Source organism: Solanum dulcamara, chromosome 3, assembly GCF_947179165.1.
Source record: "Solanum dulcamara chromosome 3, daSolDulc1.2, whole genome shotgun sequence".
NCBI classification, from domain to species: Eukaryota; Viridiplantae; Streptophyta; class Magnoliopsida; order Solanales; family Solanaceae; genus Solanum; species Solanum dulcamara.
In genome coordinates, this window is record NC_077239.1 from 79,711,519 (window position 1) to 79,731,397 (window position 19,879).

Consider the following 19,879-nt stretch of genomic DNA (forward strand, 5'->3'; position numbering starts at 1 on the left):
GCCAACACTCCACCCCGTACAATAGGGTCGGTCTAACCACCACTTTGTAGAACTTGCCTTTGAGTTTTGGTGGCACTTTCTTGTCACACAGCACTCCGGAGGCGAGCCTCCATTTCATCCACCCTGCACTGATGCGGTGTGAAACATCGTCGTCGATATCCCCATCTTCCTGTATAATAGACCCAAGGTATTTGAAGCTTCTTTTCTTTTGAATGGCCTGGGTACCAAGCCTCACTTCCCCGTCAGCCTCACGCGGCAGGCCACTGAAACTGCACTCCAAGTATTCTGTCTTGGTCCTACTCAATTTAAATCCTTTAGACTCCAACGTCTGTCTCCAGCCCTCCAGCTTGTCGTTAACTCCGTTGTGAGTCTCGTCAATCAGGACTATGTCATCTGCGAACAACATACACCAAGGCACCTCACCTTGTATTTGTCTAGTCAATTGATCCATCACCAGGGCGAATAGAAACGGGCTAAGAGTCAATCCCTGGTGCAACCCCATCGTAACAGGAAAGTGCTCCGAGTCCCCCCCTACCGTCCTTACCCTGGTCTTAGCTCCATCATACATGTCTTTAATCGCTCTAATGTATGCCACAGGTAAACATTTCGCCTCCAAGCATCTCCATAGGACCTCCCTTGGAACTTTGTCATAGGCCTTTTCTAGGTCAATAAATATCATGTGTAAGTCCCTTTTCCGCTCCCTATACTGCTCTACCAATCTCCTTAAGATATGAATGGCTTATGTAGTCGAGCGCCCCGGCATAAATCCAAACTGGTTCTCTGAAATAGACACACTACTCCTCACTCTCATTTCTATCACCCTTTCCCACACTTTCATAGTGTGACTTAGCAGCTTGATACCTCTATAGTTGTTGCAGCTTTGAATGTCTCCCTTGTTCTTGTACACGGGAATGATTGTACTCCACCTCCATTCTTCAGGCATCTTCGATGTCCTGAAAATGACATTAAACAGCATAGTCAGCCACTCCAATCCTACCCTACCTGCATTCTTCCAAAATTCCCCAGGGATCTCGTCAGGTCCGGTCGCTTTTCCCCTGCTTATCCTACGAACAGCTCCCATAACCTCCTCAACCTTTATTCTCCTACAATACCCAAAGTCGCGACGCCTATCCAAGTGCTCCAAGTCTCCCAACACAAAGTCTCTGTCCCCTCCTTCGTTCAAGAGTTCGTGAAAGTATGACTGCCATCTCTGTCTAATGCGGGATTCCTGTACCAGTACTTGACCATCCTCGTCCTTGATGTACTTCACTTGATCCAAGTCGCGTGACTTCCTCTCTCTCGCCTTGGCAAGCTTAAATAGCTTCTTATCTCCGCCTTTTTCCTCTAGTTCTTCATAGAGGCGTTCAAAGGCTGCCGTTTTGGCCGTCGAAACTGCCATCTTCGCCTCCTTATTCGCTAACTTATACTTTTTCCTGTTCGTTCGCTTCTCTTCATCATCCTTGCTATATACCAACTTTACATATGCCTGCTTCTTTGCTTCTACCTTTTCCTGGACTTCTCCATTCCACCACCAATCCCCTCGGTGTCCGCCATGGCGGCCTCGTGAGACCCCCAGCACCTCTCTAGCTGTTTCCCTAATGCAGCTGGCCGTCCTATCCCACATACTGCTCGCCTCCCCCCTACTATCCCACGCCCCCATAGCCATCAGCTTCTCCCCCATCTCTAGGGCACTAGACGGAGTCAAACGACCCCACCTAATCCTCGGTCGGTCATCCACGACCCTCTTCTTCTTCTTCCTTCTTATCTCCAAGTCCATGACCAATAGTTTATGTTGGGTCGTAAGGTACTCACTTGGTATGACCTTGCAGTCCTTACAGAGGCTTTTATCCTCTTTTCTAAGTAGCCAGAAGTCTATTTGCGTCGCCGCCCTCGAGCTACGAAAGGTTACCAATTGTTCCTCCTTCTTTGGGAAACTCGAGTTGGCCACCCTTAAACCAAAAGCCTTTGCGAAATCCAAGAGTGAGGCTCCTCCACTATTCCTGCACCCGAAGCCAAATCCTCCATGCACCTCGTCATAGCCCGTCGAAACAGACCCAATGTGCCCATTGAAATCTCCTCCTATGAATAGCTTCTCAGTAGGCGGTATACTGACCACCACTTCGTCCAAGTCCTCCCAAAAGCGCCTTTTTGTCTCCTCGTCCAACCCCACTTGCGGCGCATAGGCACTAATAATGTTCAGGGTGATCCCTTCAACGACTAACTTAATCGTCATCATCCTATCATTTGTCCTCTTAACCTCTACCACTTGATCTCTAAGCTCGCTATCTACTAAGATCCCTACTCCATTCTTAAACCTCGACTTGCCCGAGAACCAAAGTTTGAACCCATCCACCTCCTTAGCTTTAGGTCCTACCCATTTAGTCTCTTGGACGCAAGCTATATTAATCTTCCTCTTCTTAAGAATCTTAACTAACTCTATGGACTTTCCCGATAAGGTCCCAATATTCCAAGACCCTACTCTCAATCTAGAAGCTCCCTCCGCCCCCTTATCCCTCCCAACCCTGGCCCTTGATCCCAACCGAGGACATGACCCTATTCTACCATCGCACACTAAAGCCAGAAAAGCAGAAATACGCTACTGAAAGGTTACTCTCAGATAAACGGACGATCAATAGTATAGCACAAGTTAGCAATTGTTTAAAAACAGTGAGACAGGTACTTAATTTGGCAGTGCAATAAATATTTATAGGCTAAAATATCGGAAATGGACTATTGGAGGTACCAACTCCAAGTTAGTAAAACCTGGTCACTGTCGAAACACTGTTCACTTAAATAAACTTTTTAATATAAGTAACGAGTAAAACTTTAAAACACAATAATTTAAATTATACCAATAGATGTCTAAACATAAAATCTAAACTAAATCATAAAAAAACTTTCAATGAAACTAACTCTAGTTTTAAAATATTATAACATAATACCTATAATTTAGGGAAATAAGAATAGTCAGTGAATTGGGCTTAATCCTAGTACGGTAAATTACTAACCCTAATAAAAATTATCTAACTAAAAAAAGGAGATGAAAGTGGTTAATTATAACTTTAATTCTTAACCTATATATAATTCGATTTTGTTGTTTTTCGATTTTTATTTTTCTAAATCCGAAACCAAACCAAAAAAATAATCCAAATTAAAATTCAATTTTATTTGGGTTTGATTTTTTGGTTTAATCCAAATAATGCACACCCCTAAATCTTCGAATTTCAAATATTAATCGTTTGGTAAACTAAAATGTCCTTAATCTTTTCTTCTTTTTTTTTGAAAACATTATAGAAAAATAAAAAGTCACTTGTTTCAATTACTACCCTTACTATTTCAATCAATGGATATTAATTAATCGATATGTTTAAATGAGAGATAAATGATTGTTTAGGCGTCGAGAATTTAAATTTAATAGGTTTAAGTTTTAAGATATTCGATAATAAAATTATTATATCATTAAAATTGTGAATTTGAATTTAATATGAAACGATAAAATACGATTTTAGGTATAATGCGCTGGATAAAAAATAGTAATAACATATAAGAAAAGAGAAAAGGTATATAAAGGTAAATTATCGATTAATATCTTCAAAGATTTTGCACTTTTCGTTGAAAAAGTTTTATGTCTTGTTTCGATTAATCTATATTATATAAAACTTTCTAATTATTTACATAAAGTTACTTTCCTTAGCTTTTGCTTCCAAAGCCAAAAAACTTTTTCTTTTCCCCTTTATAAGCAAGCACGTGACTTTATTTTTTTCTCGTATTTGCCTAAATTATAATAATAAGAACTTAATGGGGAAGGTTCAAATTTGTTATGATTATATATCTAAAATTGTTTGACTATAACTTTTGTTAAAGATTTTTTTTTATATTAACTTTTTTTTGAAAATAAATGATTTTCTTAATTATTTTTTAGTGTTAGGTAAGTAAGCAGAAAAAATAAAAGTTGTCTCGAGAATATTTATATGTAATTAAAGAAAAAAATATGAGGGTGGGTGTCGTGGGGTTGGGGTGGTGGTGGTCAAGGGACGACAATGGGTAGTGGGTGTTAGGGGTGGAGAAGAGACAAGATATTGGAATATTACTCATGAAACTTGTTTTACCTCCCCCACTTTATAAAAGTCATTTTTCTGAATTTTTTTTAAAAATATTTTCTAGCAAAAATACTTTTTAAAATATTTTGACCTATCAAATATGAAAAAAAATTAAAAATTTGAAACACACCGGCCCTTACTCCTCAACTTTGGATTTTGTCTATGGTTCGAAATGAGTTTCAGGTTAGTGCTACATTATTATAATGAGAATCTTAATAGCCCAATTAATTGGTTACCTAAACTTTCATATTATAGGTGAAGATTTGATTCTTCGCCTTGTAATCCCCTCTCCATTTTTTCCTTCCCGACCCCCATGTAATTAAAGAAAAAAATATGAGGGTGGGTGTCGTGGGGTTGGGGTGGTGGTGGTCAAGGGACGACAATGGGTAGTGGGTGTTAGGGGTGGAGAAGAGACAAGATATTGGAATATTACTCATGAAACTTGTTTTACCTCCCCCACTTTATAAAAGTCATTTTTCTGAATTTTTTTTAAAAATATTTTCTAGCAAAAATACTTTTTAAAATATTTTGACCTATCAAATATGAAAAAAAATTAAAAATTTGAAACACACCGGCCCTTACTCCTCAACTTTGGATTTTGTCTATGGTTCGAAATGAGTTTCAGGTTAGTGCTACATTATTATAATGAGAATCTTAATAGCCCAATTAATTGGTTACCTAAACTTTCATATTATAGGTGAAGATTTGATTCTTCGCCTTGTAATCCCCTCTCCATTTTTTCCTTCCCGACCCCCATGTTTTTTTTCAAAAAATAAAGGAGAATTTTCAGATATTACAAACCTTTTAACTATAATTACTCCATATGAGTATAGTTTCCCTAATTACATATAATGGCAAACATAAATTTGGCATTATACAAATGCTGCAGCGAATTATACAAAATTTGTAGCGAATTATACAAACGTTATACCCACGAATTATTTGTATACCGAAATATACAAACACTGATATACATATGTATTTGTATATCTGGCAAGCGAGCTTGAGAGAGAGGAGGAGAGAGACGAGTGAGATCAAGAGAGGAAGGAGAGAGGCGAATTGTACATGTATATTTTGTCAAAAAGTTATATATATGTAACAAGTATACATATGTTTTTATATATCTGGCAGACGAGATTGAGAGAGAGGAGGAAAGAGGTGAGCGATATCGAGAGAGGGAGGAGAGAGACGAGCGAGAGGTGAATTGTATATATGTATATCTGTCGAATTGTAAATGTATATTTGTCAGAAAAATTATATAATGGTAACTGATATACATATATATTTGTATATCTGGCAAACAAGATTTACCATACCACGTAAATAAATAATTATGTTTGTTGCGAGCCATAATTATTTTAAACTATACCCTAAATGCGTAATATAGTAGTAAGGTTTGTCATACCGCGTAATTTTCCCAAAAATAAATTAATATATAAGAATTAAAGTTAAGTGTTGGTACTGGGCCTTTTTGGGTCTTGTCTAGACAATTTGGGCCGTTTCGAAAGAAAAGTGGACAGGCCCAATAAAAAAAAGATCAACAATTGACAGTATGTAGATCAAATTAAAGTACTGTAATACTCCCTCCGTTCCATATTAAATGGACACTTCCAATTTTACACGGTGGAAAACTTTATCATTTTACCCTTTTTTTATATCAATGCAATATACATAGAGTATAAAAATAGTTAGTATTGGAATTGTTTAAATTCAAAAGGCCATATTAATTGTAGGGTAAAATAGGAAAAAATTAATTAATTCAATCTTGATTTAGTAAGTGATCAAGTAATATGGGACAAACATTTTTAGTAATATGCCCATCTAATATGGGATGGAGGGAGTATATTTTAACATAATTATCAACTTTTTTTGGATTGTGAAGCATTTTTCTATGGAAGGATTACACAAATCTCATAGTGTTAAGAGCTTATTACATCCTATCCCTATTTTTTCCCCTTCAAATTACAAAAATTCCTTAATTTTGATGGAATCCGGATACGTCCTAATACATCACGTAAAGTGATGTATTCGAGAATAGGAGAGAGTAGGAATTTTTGTATTTTTTTTCAAATGATAGGAAATTTTACAGAATATGGTAAAATAATTTGTGTACTTAGGTAATTTTTTCTTTTTAATTGTGATGATTGGTTAAATAATTATTTCTTATGATGCTTTATTTTGGGTCAAGAATTATTGAGATCTCGTTTTCAGTAGTATTTTCGAATGGTCAATAAAATTGAAATAATGATCATATATAAGAGATTAGAGTTTGAATTTCAATACATGAGCTAAACAAAGATTAAATAATTCCATTTACATAAAATCTTAATGGGCAGAGTTAATCGAAATTTGTATTAATTAAAAAAAATATCCTATAAAATAATCCAAATTATTAATAAAAAAGAATATTAGAAACTTTACTTCATATGGAGTGATGAATATTTTTCTTAAGAGGTCAAAAGGTCTAAGTTGAGTAGGTTGCTAACTTTCTCAAACTTTTTATTGAGTGATTTGTTATAAATATAATGTTAGATTGTCAAACTTTTTATTGAATAGATTTTCATTTTCATTTGTTATTTTTAATATATCAAGAAAAGATAATTAATTTTTTTCAATATTAGTTACTTATTTTCCAAGATCTACATTATACACTAATTAATATGAGTATGGTAATATTAATAGGGACGTACAAAGTTTAAAGTGGATAAATAAAAATGAACAAAAGGAGTATACAAAACCCCGTTAAATTTAATTTTAATTGAAAAGAAAAAATCAGAGCAATAATTATTTCGATTCTCTCCGCGTTAATGATGCAAATATAATAATTAATGTACTTAATTAATTAATTAATACTGTATAATTAATTTGGTTCATATTGACCTTAAGCGTTGACCACGCAGTCAACTTTCACCAGCTCGATTCCCGCTGCATTGAAATTTAATCTAATTGCTCTTATTGACATTCTTACCCTTGTTTAATTAATAGGATAATTAAATTTCCAAGGATAAAAGAGTAATTATACGCCAATTTTGAATATATTAGGCATTTGCTTATGTATGTCCAACGTAATAACGTACGAAACAAGATTCAAAAGAGGGATGGGGTGGGGGTGGAGGGTAGGGAGTAGGGGGTTTTAATTAGGAGGTTCAAAATCGAACCACAATTGATAAGTCAATCGCAAAATTGACTTCTTAGCTTATTGATATGGGGTTATTGAATAAATGGTTGGGGAACAGATTAAAATTTCATAATTAACGTTTTATTGGTGTGGAGCGGATTATTCAATTTCTTTATCGGATAAACCACTAACCCGTTAAGAATTACCATACTTACACTTTTATTTTAGGTGTATTAGCCTTATTTTATATTTTATCATAATAAATAAGAATAATTATACGCCAATTTTAAATATATTAGGCATTTGTTTATATGTCGTACAACATAATAACGTACTAAACATGATTCAAAAGAGGGGTGGGGTTGGAGGTAAGGAGTAGGGGGTTTCAAACTTCCTATTAGTTTTGAATATTTTTGAGATATGAAATTGAATTATTTATTTCTCAAGAGTTAAAAATAGGTTAGGTAGGCTACAATTTTTTGCCATGGCTAATGATGATAAGTTCTTTAAAAAATTTATGTGACATCCCAACTTAATTAAGATAATTAAGAAGTCTCATATCGATAAAAATATAGGAGAGATATTGAGCATATAAGTAAGCAAATTTTATATCGTAGTAACGCGTTTTATAGTCGTGCTAGTTTAGGCCTAGTGAGGACAATATCACTAGCGGGCTGAGTCGTCATAAATGATATCAGAGTCACTCTTGTGTTAGCCTTATCGATGTGGGCCAGATTTCAATTGTGTTTAGAAAAATCCCGATAAGGCGGAGCAAAACTCAGTGTTGAGTTTAAATTACATGCGATGTGGTAAACCTCAGTGAGGATGTTGAGTCTATAAGAGGAAGTGTATGTGACATCTCACCTTTAGATAAGAAGTCTCACATCGACAAAACATATGAAAGATGTTGGGTATATAGGTAAGCAAGGCTTACACCCTAGTGATGCGTTTTAAAGTTGTGTAGGTCTAGACCTAGAGAGAACAATATTACTGGTGGAATGGACCGTTACATATTAATACTCCCTCCATCTTAAATCATCTATCATGATTTTTAAAAATAGTTATCTCAAATTTTATAATTTCAAAATTCAAGACAAAAGTAATCATTTTTTTTCATTTTATCTTTAATACTATAGTAATTATTCATGAAAACTATAAGCTCCTTATTCAAAAATATATATAATGAAGAGAGATAATATCATAAAACGTAAATAAGAATAAAATAGTTAAAATTTCCTCCTAAATATACTTTTTTACAAAAATGTGTAAAAGAAAAATACAACAAATAATTTAAATCAAAGGAAAAAGCGTATTCATTATTTTCACATTATAAAGGTGGGACAGGTATTGGATTTCACGTCTTTTTTTGCCAAATTCAACTCTGGTACTCATAATGATGCTAATTAGGTGAAAATTATTCTCTTAACATGATATAACGATTAATTTCTTTTAACATGATATAACATGATAAACAAACATCCACATTACAATATATTTATATTACAATAACAACAAATCCAGTATAATCCCATCATGTGAGGTCTAAAAAGAATAGAATATACGCAGACTTAATTCCTACCTTAAAAGATAAGACGACTATTTTCAAAATATATTATAATAATACCTTTAATAATTTCATTCATTCCACCTCATTAAACTTTACCATTGTTTTTAAACAGATGGAAGAGGACAAGTACATCAAATATACACAATTATTAAGGTCAAAAAGGCTAGGTCAAGTATAATTTATTTATTAGAGTTTGGAAGTTTTGAGTGGAAAAAGAGCCAAACCCCAAGATAAGTAAAAAAAAAAAAAGGAAATCAACATAGGGAGAGATGCAAGCACTCACAAAAATGAAAGTCTACTCATGATATGACACCTCCATCAAAAATATTCTTTTGGTTTTTATATTTTCTTCCTCACCAATATTATTTCTATTCTCTTTTAGTTTCACATGCTATTTGTTTCATTAGTTTTTATTTTTTTATTTGATATTCATTTTAAAATTTTGATTAATTAAAATTTATATTATATAACTAAATATCTTTTTTTGTTTCATATTATTTGGTCTTTGTTTACCTGACACAATTTTTTTTAATTACATATATATTTATTAATAAAATATTTATTTTTAATATAAAGTCAAGTAAAATGAAATGAAAAAAATATCAAATTTTATTTGGAAATAACCCCTATTTCCTTAAACCAAATGACCCCTAATAGAATTATACTAAATAGTTTAATGCATTTGATTGACCACTAAAAATGGAATCCTACCAATCTTTTGAAGGATCAAATAATTAATGCCAAAGACTATCACCATATAGGTTTGTGTGAATCATTGATTTAGGCATAAAGTAAGTGCTTAATTGGCCATCAACTTCTATTCTCAAGGTTCCATTGGTCCACATCTTTTTGAGTTTGGTGTGTCCTACCCCTTATATATTTGGTTGCAAAAAAGGCCCCACTTGAAATTGGTGTGAGGACCAAAAAGGAAAGAAAAATAGATTAAAATGTTTAGTTTTGTGTGTTTTTACTTCTATAATATTATAATATTATATTATTAATAACTAGATAAATACATTTTACATAGTCCATAGGTAGTATTTTAGGATAGTACTCTAATTATCAATTCTTAGCAAAATTATGAAAATATTTGCCAAGATATTTTTATTAAAAGTAATTTCTGTTATATCTGTCGTTCATTTGAATACGTAAATAAGAAAGAAACTAAACAGGTAAAAACAAAAACGTTGCATAATCTATGTTTATCTCTGACTGTCCACAACGGGTCCCTTAACAACCTACAATCAAGAATATCGTTGTTGTAATTTTCAGAGCTATTTATACTAGTTCTGTAGTTTCGGTACTATCCAATTTGATCACGATAGGAATTTAGTACGTTGTTGGAATATTCATCAAGTCCTTGCAATGATGCCGACAATTCTATTTGAATATCATTTACATGCTTCTTGCTTATGTAAAATTTCAAAACTTGATTTTCATTTGCTCTAATTATGAGTCAAGTGACTAACTAACAAAATACCATCATAAAATGTGATGGAGTGATAAACGTTACTTCACCCTTAATCAGAAGTTTCATTTCATCTAAGAAGGGAGGGGGTTACTAGCATAGTGAGTCCAAAACAAAGGTATAAAATGTAGAACACAAGAAAATCCAAAAATGATACCATTTCAAGAATCACATCTGACTTCATTTTCACTACACAATTTTCAGTGCCAACCAACCCCAAAAAATAATTTATTTGCATACCAATTAAAAAAAAACCCAAAACTTGTCCCAATCCCAGAATTCCACAATAAATAAATTATTTGCATTTATTAACTGTAATGCCTAAAAAGTTCACCAGTTTTATACTTTTTCAAGCACTCAAAAAGGCTAACTTTATTATTATGATATAGAGAAGCCAAAAGGGATTAGAACTTTTGAGATAGAGTGAAAAAGAATCAAGATTATATAATAGAGAAAATACGTCAAGCTATTGGTGTTGAACAAAACTTCAAAGTCCTTCCCCTCATCATATATTCCATGAAAGACGAAGAAATTAAAGCTTAGTGAAAGCATGCTTTGTCGGCCATTAAAGCTTCAATGAAGAACTCATATCCATCCTTTCCATTTACCTAAAGATCCTTCACTATCATTGCCATTTGGAAGAGAAATCTCTATACCCCAACACAATTGGCTTTTGTGTTATTTTTTTTTCTTGAATAAAATAAAGGGCTATCTTGATTCAGTGTATTTGAATTCTTCCATTTCCTTTTTTTATTTTTTGGCTTGTTCTTCAATAAAGGTTGAATCTTTTTCACTTTTTTCCAACCCCTTTTCAAAATCTTGCATGTATATAGGAAGATTCCCACCATTATTGGAAAAAGGTTGGAGGTTCTTGGTTTTAGATATAGTATAATCTTTGATGAATTCCACGGTCTTTGCTCTGTCATCATCTAAAGGAATTACTTGAGAGTTCTTTGGTTGTCTTTGCTTATTCTGGGTGTTTTGGTGGACTTCAGCTCTTTTTGACAAGGTGATGGACTCAATAGCCTAGAGGTATGCTAAAGCTTAGATCTTTAATGAGTTTCTTATTTGTTCCTGAATTCATCATTATTTAGTTGAGTTTCTGGGCATTTCTGAGCTGATTGGATTCTTTGATGTTTGTTGATTGATTGGTATGCATAGAACTTTTTTTTTTGGTTTGTCTAGTTTATCTAGTTAGTATTGACTCTTCTTGATGATTGACCCCGAGGGTGTGGAGGACTCGGATTAGGGTAGTAGATTAATAAGTAGCAATGCGTTGTCTTGTAGTCCATTCGTAATAGTAGTCATTGTATTGCTCATGTAGTTTCATTTTTGTTACTATCTGTTGATTCCTTGTACCTCGATTACCGTATTGTTTTGTTGTAGTTTCTATTTTGCTACTATCTGTTGTTTTGTTATTTATTTTTTAATTCTTGTACTTCCGTTACTTCTTTTTCTGGACTATTTTTTCGTCTATCGGAAACAACCTCCCTACCTTTGAGGTAGGGTAAGGTTGCATACACTCTACCCTCCTCAGACCCCACTTTGTGGGACTATACTGTGTATGTTGTTGTTTTTTGTTGTATTTTCTAAGTATTGACACATGCTTGGATTAACAGGTCAAACTGAGACTTTGTCTTGTTGGAAGTTTGTTACGATGTCTGGAGTTTTTGAATCAAGAAGTGGTTTGGTTCTTCTAATTTGGATAAGTGCTTTGGTGGCTGCTGTACTATTGCTGGTTTCTCCTGCAGAAGGATTGAATCAGGAAGGAATGAACCTTCTTGAATTGAAGAAGAGTATCCAGGATTCGTTTAACCATTTGGGGAATTGGAATCCAAATGATGAAACTCCTTGTGGTTGGGTAGGTGTGAATTGCACTTCTGATTATAATCGAGTTGTGCAATCTCTTTATCTGAGCTCTATGAATCTTTCAGGCACTTTGAGTTCTAGCATTGGTGGTCTTGAATATTTAGCTTATTTTGACCTGTCTAACAATCGATTCACTGGGAACATTCCCAAAGAGATTGGAAATTGCTCGAAATTGCAGTCTCTCCAGCTCCATGATAATACTTTTTATGGTCCGATTCCAGCTGAACTGTATAACCTGTCTAATTTGAAGGATGTGGACATGAGCAGCAACATGATCTCTGGTCCTATTGCTGAGGAGTTTGGGAAACTCTCGTCTCTAGTTAATTTCATTGCATACACAAATAATCTTACCGGTCCAGTGCCTCGATCTATTGGAAGTTTGAAAAATTTGACAATATTTCGAGTGGGGCAGAATGCACTTTCTGGAAGTTTACCCACAGAGATAGGTGGTTGTGACAGCTTGGAGTCTCTTGGTCTAACACAGAATTGCCTGGAAGGAAACATACCGAAAGAACTTGGCATGCTTAGTAAGTTGAAAGAACTTGTACTTTGGGGAAATCAGTTCTCTGGCTATATTCCAAAGGAACTTGGAAATTTTACACAAATTCAATTGCTTGCTTTATATCAGAACAACCTTGTTGGAGAAATTCCTGCTGAAATAGGCAAACTCAAAACTTTGACGAAGTTATACCTATACCGGAATGGATTAAATGGTAGCATTCCAAGGGAGATTGGGAATCTTTCTATGGCAAGAGAAATTGATTTCTCAGAAAACTTTCTGACAGGAGAAATTCCAGTTGAGTTTGGCCAAATAAAGAGGCTGAAATTGTTGTTTCTTTTCCAGAATCAGCTCAAAGGTGTTATACCGGACGAACTTACTACTTTAAAGTACTTGATTAATCTTGATCTGTCAATTAATTCCCTAACAGGCCCTATTCCATTTGGTTTTCAGTATCAAAAGGAATTGGTTCAGTTACAGCTTTTTGAGAATTCTTTAACTGGTACTATTCCTCAAGGTCTTGGAAGTTATAGTCGACTTTGGGTGCTTGATTTGAATAACAACCACCTCACAGGAAGAATTCCTCCATTCGTTTGTCGGAATTCCAATTTGATTTTGCTGAATCTTGCCTCAAATAAATTGCATGGATATATTCCATCTGGTGTTCTTAAGTGTGATTCATTGGTGCAACTTCGTTTGAATGATAACAGGCTAACGGGGACATTTCCTTCTGAGTTGTGCAAATTGATAAACCTGTCTGCTGTTGAACTGGGGCAGAACAAGTTCACTGGTCCAATACCTCCTGACATTGGATATTGCCAGAAGTTGCAGAGGCTTGATTTCTCAGGCAATAGTTTCAACCAGTTGCCAAGAGAGATAGGAAATCTTACCAGGCTTGTGACATTCAACGTCTCAGCAAATTTGCTCACTGGACCGATACCTCCAGAAATTCGGAACTGCAAGGCACTACAGCGACTGGATCTCAGCAAGAACAAATTTACTGATGTTATACCTGATGACATTGGTAGCTTGTCGCAGCTAGAACGTCTTTTGCTTTCAGAGAATAAGTTATCTGGAAAGATACCTGCAGCATTGGGGAGCCTCTCTCATTTGACTGAGCTGCAGATGGGCGGTAATCTATTGTCAGGGGAAATACCATCAGAGTTGGGTAATCTTAGTGGCTTACAAATTGCAATGGATCTTAGCAACAACAATCTCTCTGGTAGTATACCACCTAACCTTGGTAATCTTATCCTATTAGAGTACCTCTATCTCAACTACAATCATCTGAGTGGTGAAGTACCAAGCACATTTGGAAACCTGACAAGTCTCTTGGGCATTGACTTCTCATACAATGACCTGACTGGACCACTGCCGGATATACCACTCTTTCGGAACATGGATGTCAGCAGCTTCATTGGAAACAAAGGTCTTTGTGGTGGGCCTCTAGGTGGTTGTAATGAACCTCCAGCTTATGATGCCAATAATCCTCCTAGAGTCGAGGGTGCAGATTCTCCTCGAAGAAAGATTATTACTGCAGTTGCCGGTGCAATTGGTGGAGTTTCTCTTGTTTTGATTGTGGTAATTTTGTACTATATGAAGCGGCATCCAGTTGAGATGGTTGCAACCCAGGACAAAGACATAGCATCTTCAGATCCAGACATTTATTTCCGTCCCAAAGAGGGGTTCACTTTCCAGGACTTGGTTGAGGCTACAAACAATTTTCATGATTGTTATGTTCTTGGAAAAGGAGCCGTCGGAACAGTTTACAAGGCAGTCATGCAGTCTGGACAAACGATTGCAGTCAAGAAGCTTGCTTCTAACAGAGAGGGTAATAATATTGACAATAGCTTCCGTGCAGAGATCTTAACTCTAGGAAAGATTAGGCATCGTAACATCGTAAAGCTATATGGCTTTTGCTATCATCAGGGTTCTAATTTACTTCTCTATGAGTATATGGCCAGAGGTAGCTTGGGTGAGTTGCTTCACAGTGCATCTTGTGGATTGGACTGGCCGACTCGCTTTATGGTGGCTGTTGGGGCTGCTCAAGGACTTTCTTACTTACATCATGACTGCAAGCCACGGATCATCCACCGTGATATAAAGTCCAATAATATTCTGATTGATGAGAAGTTTGAAGCTCATGTTGGTGATTTCGGTTTGGCGAAAGTTGTTGATATGCCTCAATCTAAGTCGATGTCTGCTGTTGCTGGCTCTTATGGCTACATAGCCCCTGGTATGTATTTCTATTTTCTCCCCGCCAACATCTGATGTTTCCTAGTTATCTATAGAAAAATGTCTAGAATGTACTGCCACTTGATCCTTATAAGCTCTATATATTTCCTATTTGCAGCAGTTTAAATCTTCATGCAAAATATCAGTTGACTCATAAGTAGTTTAGATAGTTTTGTATACAACGTCTATTTCTTCGATTATCTGAAGACAATAATGAAATGCTTTTAACTTTTATCTGTGTATACTTCTCATTTTATGTGTTCGATGCCAAGAGAAGCCATACAAACTGCTTTATGTATCCTCTTCCTGATACATGTGGATCATTCTTGTTCCCACATATGTGCAGTTTAGATATTTGACAGTGTGTTGTTAGCTTTGAAAGTCTCGTTCTTCTCTTTGTGATAAGAAATGGATATCTTGTTGAAGTTTGATAGTTAAAATTGTATACGGAACAAGTCAATTTCTTCAATGAAATGACAGAAAAAATGCTTTTTATTTTTTCTCTATGTAGCTTTTAATATCCTCTTGTAATTTTCATCTTGTGTTATAAAACCATTCTTTCCTTTTCAATTGATGTTTTCTACCTTCTCTGTTGCAGAATATGCTTACACAATGAAAGTTACGGAAAAATGTGATATCTATAGTTATGGGGTAGTCCTTTTGGAGTTGCTAACTGGAAGAGCACCTGTACAGCCCCTAGAACAAGGCGGTGATCTTGTCACATGGGTGAAGCATTATGTTAGGGACCATTCATTGACATCAGGGATACTCGATAGCCGATTGGATTTGGAAGATGAAATTACTGTTAGTCATATGCTTACAGTTCTTAAAATTGCTCTAATGTGCACTAGCATGTCCCCGTTTGATCGTCCTTCAATGCGCGAGGTTGTTCTGATGCTGATTGAGTCTGATGAGCAAGAAGGGAACTTTCTCTCATCTCCAGTTTATGATCTCCCTTTGAAAGATAATTCCTTCTAGATGCATGTAAGAAGCATATCTCAGTTAACTTTGACAATTTTTTTAGTACTAATTCTCCTTGTATTTTTTTTCCTTATGGTTAAATTATAGATATTCCCATGTATATTTCTCATAGTGAAAATTTCATCAATCACTTTCTAGAACTAGTTAGGAGGTGATTGATGCTATTTCAATAGTTCTCCATCTGAAGGTTATGGAAAATAATATGCTTTATGCTTTTCTCTTTGGACCAACTTTATATTGAGGGCTACCTAGATGCATCTAATATAATACATTCTATTTTCTGTATCTTATTATCTTGTCGTTGTTTCTGTTTGCTGCTATTTGCCTCTTTTCCGCTGTTTGTTCAACCAAGGGTCTTTTGAAAATAACTTCTCTAGGGGTAGGGTCTGCATACACTCCACCTTCCCCAAACTTGTGGGATTACACTGGGACTGTTGTTGTTGTTGTTGTAGTTTCGGGATGATGCTGCTTCACGGAAAATATAACCCTTACTCGTTTTTTCTGCTGAATATATATTTGGGATTGAGGTGTAGTAGTTGTAGTAAAGTACTGTGCATGTGCATATGTTCACTGATAAGTACTTAATATCTTTTCTCTCTATTTCTCAACTTTTTTGGTTTAACCATCTGGTATTCGAAGTCCATTGGTCCCGACTAATCGAGACTCGTGCCGGAAGGCCTACTAAGGGAGTATAGCTCCCTACCAAGAAGTTCTCCATTTCCAGGGCTCGAACCAGATATATCTGGTTGTACTTTAGTGATGCTCGAGTTATTTCTAGTTAATTTGCTTCAGCTGGAGGAGTCATTGAACCTACAAAGCCTAATTCTGAGTCACAAAGAATTGTCATGTTGTTGGAAGAGACAGTTAACCCTTAAATCTTAAAGCATCTTTGAGCACTGCCCTGTAGTTCATATTTAATTGTCTGCTTCGGGGCTAGGTCCACACGGATTTGTCTTTCGGGCTATACCACATCAAGCCCCAAATCGTGTGTACCGTGTGGACTAGCGTTATGCCTTATAAAGCTCTTCACTTTTCTCTCCCTTACCAATCATGTGCACCCCTTCTTCAAAAGCTTGCCAGCCTAAAAGCCTGCCAGTCATTTTCAATGACTTGCCCTCGTCGGCCCGCACTCTGTCATGGCGTTACACTAATTCAAGCACCCACGGATGAGACAAAAAGACTCTCAATGAAGTGGATGAAAGTCATGGGAGATTACTGATGAAATCGAGTATAGACAGAAAACTGTTAGGTGATCTCTTCCTATCTACTCAAGCATTGGTGGATAGTGTTACTCGATACTTGTGCTAGTGGGAGCTAGCCCTGAATAACACCGTTGTGGAAAAAAAGTTTAGGTTGTAGCCTTAATTGTTGCCTTTCTAGATGTGTACACTCCCAATTAACCCCTAAGGCTTGAGGTTTCCTACATGTATCTGATATTTACAATTTGTTTTGAGTTGCTTGCAAATTCTCTGTTTCTCGGACCTTCCAAAAAAGTTGTTGCACTCGTATCGGATTCGTCAAAATTGTATAGATTTTTGAAAATCCGATACACACCAGATAAAAATTTTAAAGTGTCCGAGCAACATAGTTTATTTTTTTTGTATTAATCACCATTTTCTTGTAAATGCAGTTAGATTTCTTTGATCTTACACATAAAAAAGTACCTCTCCAAGCTTTTGAAAAAACTAAATAAAAGACTAAATATGTATAAAAAAACAACAACATAAAATCCCAACATAAATAGACAATAATATAAACAGAAGTTTTAGAAAATAATCTGTTACTCTGTAAGGAAATAATGATTATATAGTGTAGAATAAAGTTGGTTCTTGAAATGATAATTCTACTAATGAAATCTATTACTTCCTCCTTTTGCAAAAGAATAACGGGATTTAGAGTACGAAAGTCAAATAACCAAAATTTCAACGTGATTACTAATATCGATCCCATAATCGAGATAAAATTTACATAGTTAGAAAGTACTTGTACAAAATCTTGATTCATACAAGCCTATTGCCTTTAAAAGATCCCAACTTATTAGTACAAAGTTTCAATGGGAACAAAGGACATAAAAATTTACTCAACAAAAGTGAAAGAAAACACTCCATAGTTGAAGTAAAACTAGATCTATTTTAGTACTACTGCAACAATAATAATAAAATTGCAGAAGTATAACAGATAAACTTCAATTAGCAATCAATAATAATCAATAATCTCCTTATAATTAAGTGCTTCTCTGAAGCATTTCTTGATACCTCTTGAAAGATTCAAGCTTTTGTAATCTCATCCTTTTGTGAAACTTCTTGATGAACAAGTCTGCAACGTTATCGATCTCGTCTTCAAGCACAAAGTTCTCTCCTTCTTCCTCTTTGAAATTCCTCACCATGTCTATAGCTGATGCATTTGGATCACCTAAGTACTCGTCCTCTTCATCGAACAACGAATGTGTCAAATCCGGATACTTGTCATCATAATCGCGATCTTCTCCATTGCTTAGTAGTAGTATCTCCTCATTGGTTCCATTATTATACTGATAGTGTAAAAATTCTTCAACGGCTTCAGGGGCGTTGTTGTAGAGTACAATGGCCTTATTGTTTTCTTCGTCATGATCTTGATCTTGTTCTTCTTTATGGCCTAATAGTGAATGGATCTTGTGAGAAATGGCCTTAGTTCCTAGGCCAGATAGAGAGAGCTTCTTGGATTTTAGCAATGATAAGACCATTAACTTAGCTTTTATTGCCTCAGTTTTGCTTTTGATGGCTGTTGATTTTGATTTGGCCATTGTGGATAGTACTGACATGACATGTTTTAGGAATTTGATTGCTGAGTTGTTCTTCATGACTACTCTTTTTGTCTTTCAATTTGGAATCAAACACCAGAAATGATCTGAAAAATTATCAAATATGAAACAAGTTTAAGTCAAGATATAAAGAAGTGTATGAAATTTTAGGTCCTCCTTTGTGGAGTAAAAGGATGTTATATATGTCGGTGCACAAAACATTCCACGTTAGCATGATCCTTGTCCATTTTATCATATTTTGTGGAGTAAGAGGCCATTTCATCAAAAACTTGAAAACTTTCTACTATGATACAACCTTTACAAAAGCTCCTTTTTGCAACTACTAGCTAGGGAGTGGCCAAGAAAGGGACATCAATTCTTGGAGCTTAACAAAAAGAAAAACAAGAATTAGTGACAAACAAAAAAAATTCGTCTATCGAATCCTATCTAATAATCTTGTTAGCTCCAAACTATTTAGCGACAATTTATCATATCCTCATACAAACCTGTGATGAAGAAATAGACAACACAAAGAATTTAAAATAATTCACAAGTATAAAATGTACTCCATATTACTACAAAACATCAAAAGAAAAACATAGAATAAGAAGGGTTCTTCACAAATCTTACCTTAAAGAAATTGTTCAGCAAGATTAACCAATACCAAACTTCTTTTATACTTGCCAAAATTAGAAGTGACCTCACTTAGATTTGGTTTAAACAGCCAAAATCTTCTTGCTTTTCTTCACAACTTGCTTTTCCTTTCTCCTTGTGTCACACATCCAAAAGTATTTCTAGGACACTGTATATGATCTCTTCCAACTTCAATATATAAAGCTAACTTTGATATTTCTAGGAAAGTGCACATCCATCAGCTTTCTCCCCACCTTACACTTTTTTTTAAAAAAAGAATTAATGATAAAAAAATACACCTAAATTATTGCATTTGTATGAGTATCATACTTCGACTATCCATAGTTTTTTTTACCTATCTAAACTATCACTTCCTTTGTATTAAAATACACATCATTACTGAATTAACCAAATATTTGTTCGTAGTCGTTGACAACATGCGCGTGTAAGCCAGCTCAACATTGATGTGTGCGTTACTATAGAAAGGAGGTGATAGTTAAATTATTAAACTCACGAAAAGGTAATAGTTTTAAGTAGATAAATAGAATAATGGATAATTAAGATATGAAACCCGTAAAATTAATAGTTTAAGTTTTTTTTTTTTATCATTAACTATCTGAAACTCCTTTC

The 19,879-nt window shown here is 35.0% G+C and overlaps 2 protein-coding genes across 3 annotated transcripts; one reads left to right on the forward strand and one right to left on the reverse strand.

The window, feature by feature from the left end:
- The first annotated feature begins 10,598 nt into the window (after positions 1–10,598).
- On the forward strand, positions 10,599–16,072 carry LOC129883223 (probable leucine-rich repeat receptor-like protein kinase At2g33170). The gene is made up of 3 exons (XM_055957837.1): positions 10,599–11,285; positions 11,873–14,857; positions 15,455–16,072. Exons 2-3 carry the CDS (start codon positions 11,911–11,913, stop codon positions 15,832–15,834), a joined length of 3,327 nt encoding a protein of 1,108 aa, XP_055813812.1. The 5' UTR covers positions 10,599–11,285; positions 11,873–11,910; the 3' UTR covers positions 15,835–16,072.
- Positions 16,073–17,758: 1,686 nt separating this feature from the next.
- Positions 17,759–19,403, reverse strand: LOC129881890 (uncharacterized). Of its 2 annotated transcripts, none has more exons than XM_055956004.1 (2): positions 19,247–19,403; positions 17,759–18,723 (listed from the first exon to the last, which is right to left on the reverse strand). In XM_055956004.1, the coding sequence occupies exon 2, from the start codon at positions 18,674–18,676 to the stop codon at positions 18,062–18,064; it is 615 nt and encodes a 204-aa protein (XP_055811979.1). In that variant the 5' UTR covers positions 18,677–18,723; positions 19,247–19,403; the 3' UTR covers positions 17,759–18,061. The 2 variants fall into 2 exon arrangements, with proteins under 2 accessions (XP_055811979.1, XP_055811980.1); XM_055956005.1 differs by having other exon boundaries at positions 17,759–19,122.
- Positions 19,404–19,879: the final 476 nt, after the last annotated feature.

Coding starts and splice junctions, on each gene's coding strand:
- LOC129883223 (XM_055957837.1), top strand. CDS start 11,911: ATGTCTGGAGTTTTTGAATCAAGAAGTGGTTTGGTTCTTCTAATTTGG. Junction 14,858..15,454: donor TTATGGCTACATAGCCCCTG/GTATGTATTTCT, acceptor TCTCTGTTGCAG/AATATGCTTACACAATGAAA.
- LOC129881890 (XM_055956004.1), bottom strand. CDS start 18,676: ATGAAGAACAACTCAGCAATCAAATTCCTAAAACATGTCATGTCAGTA.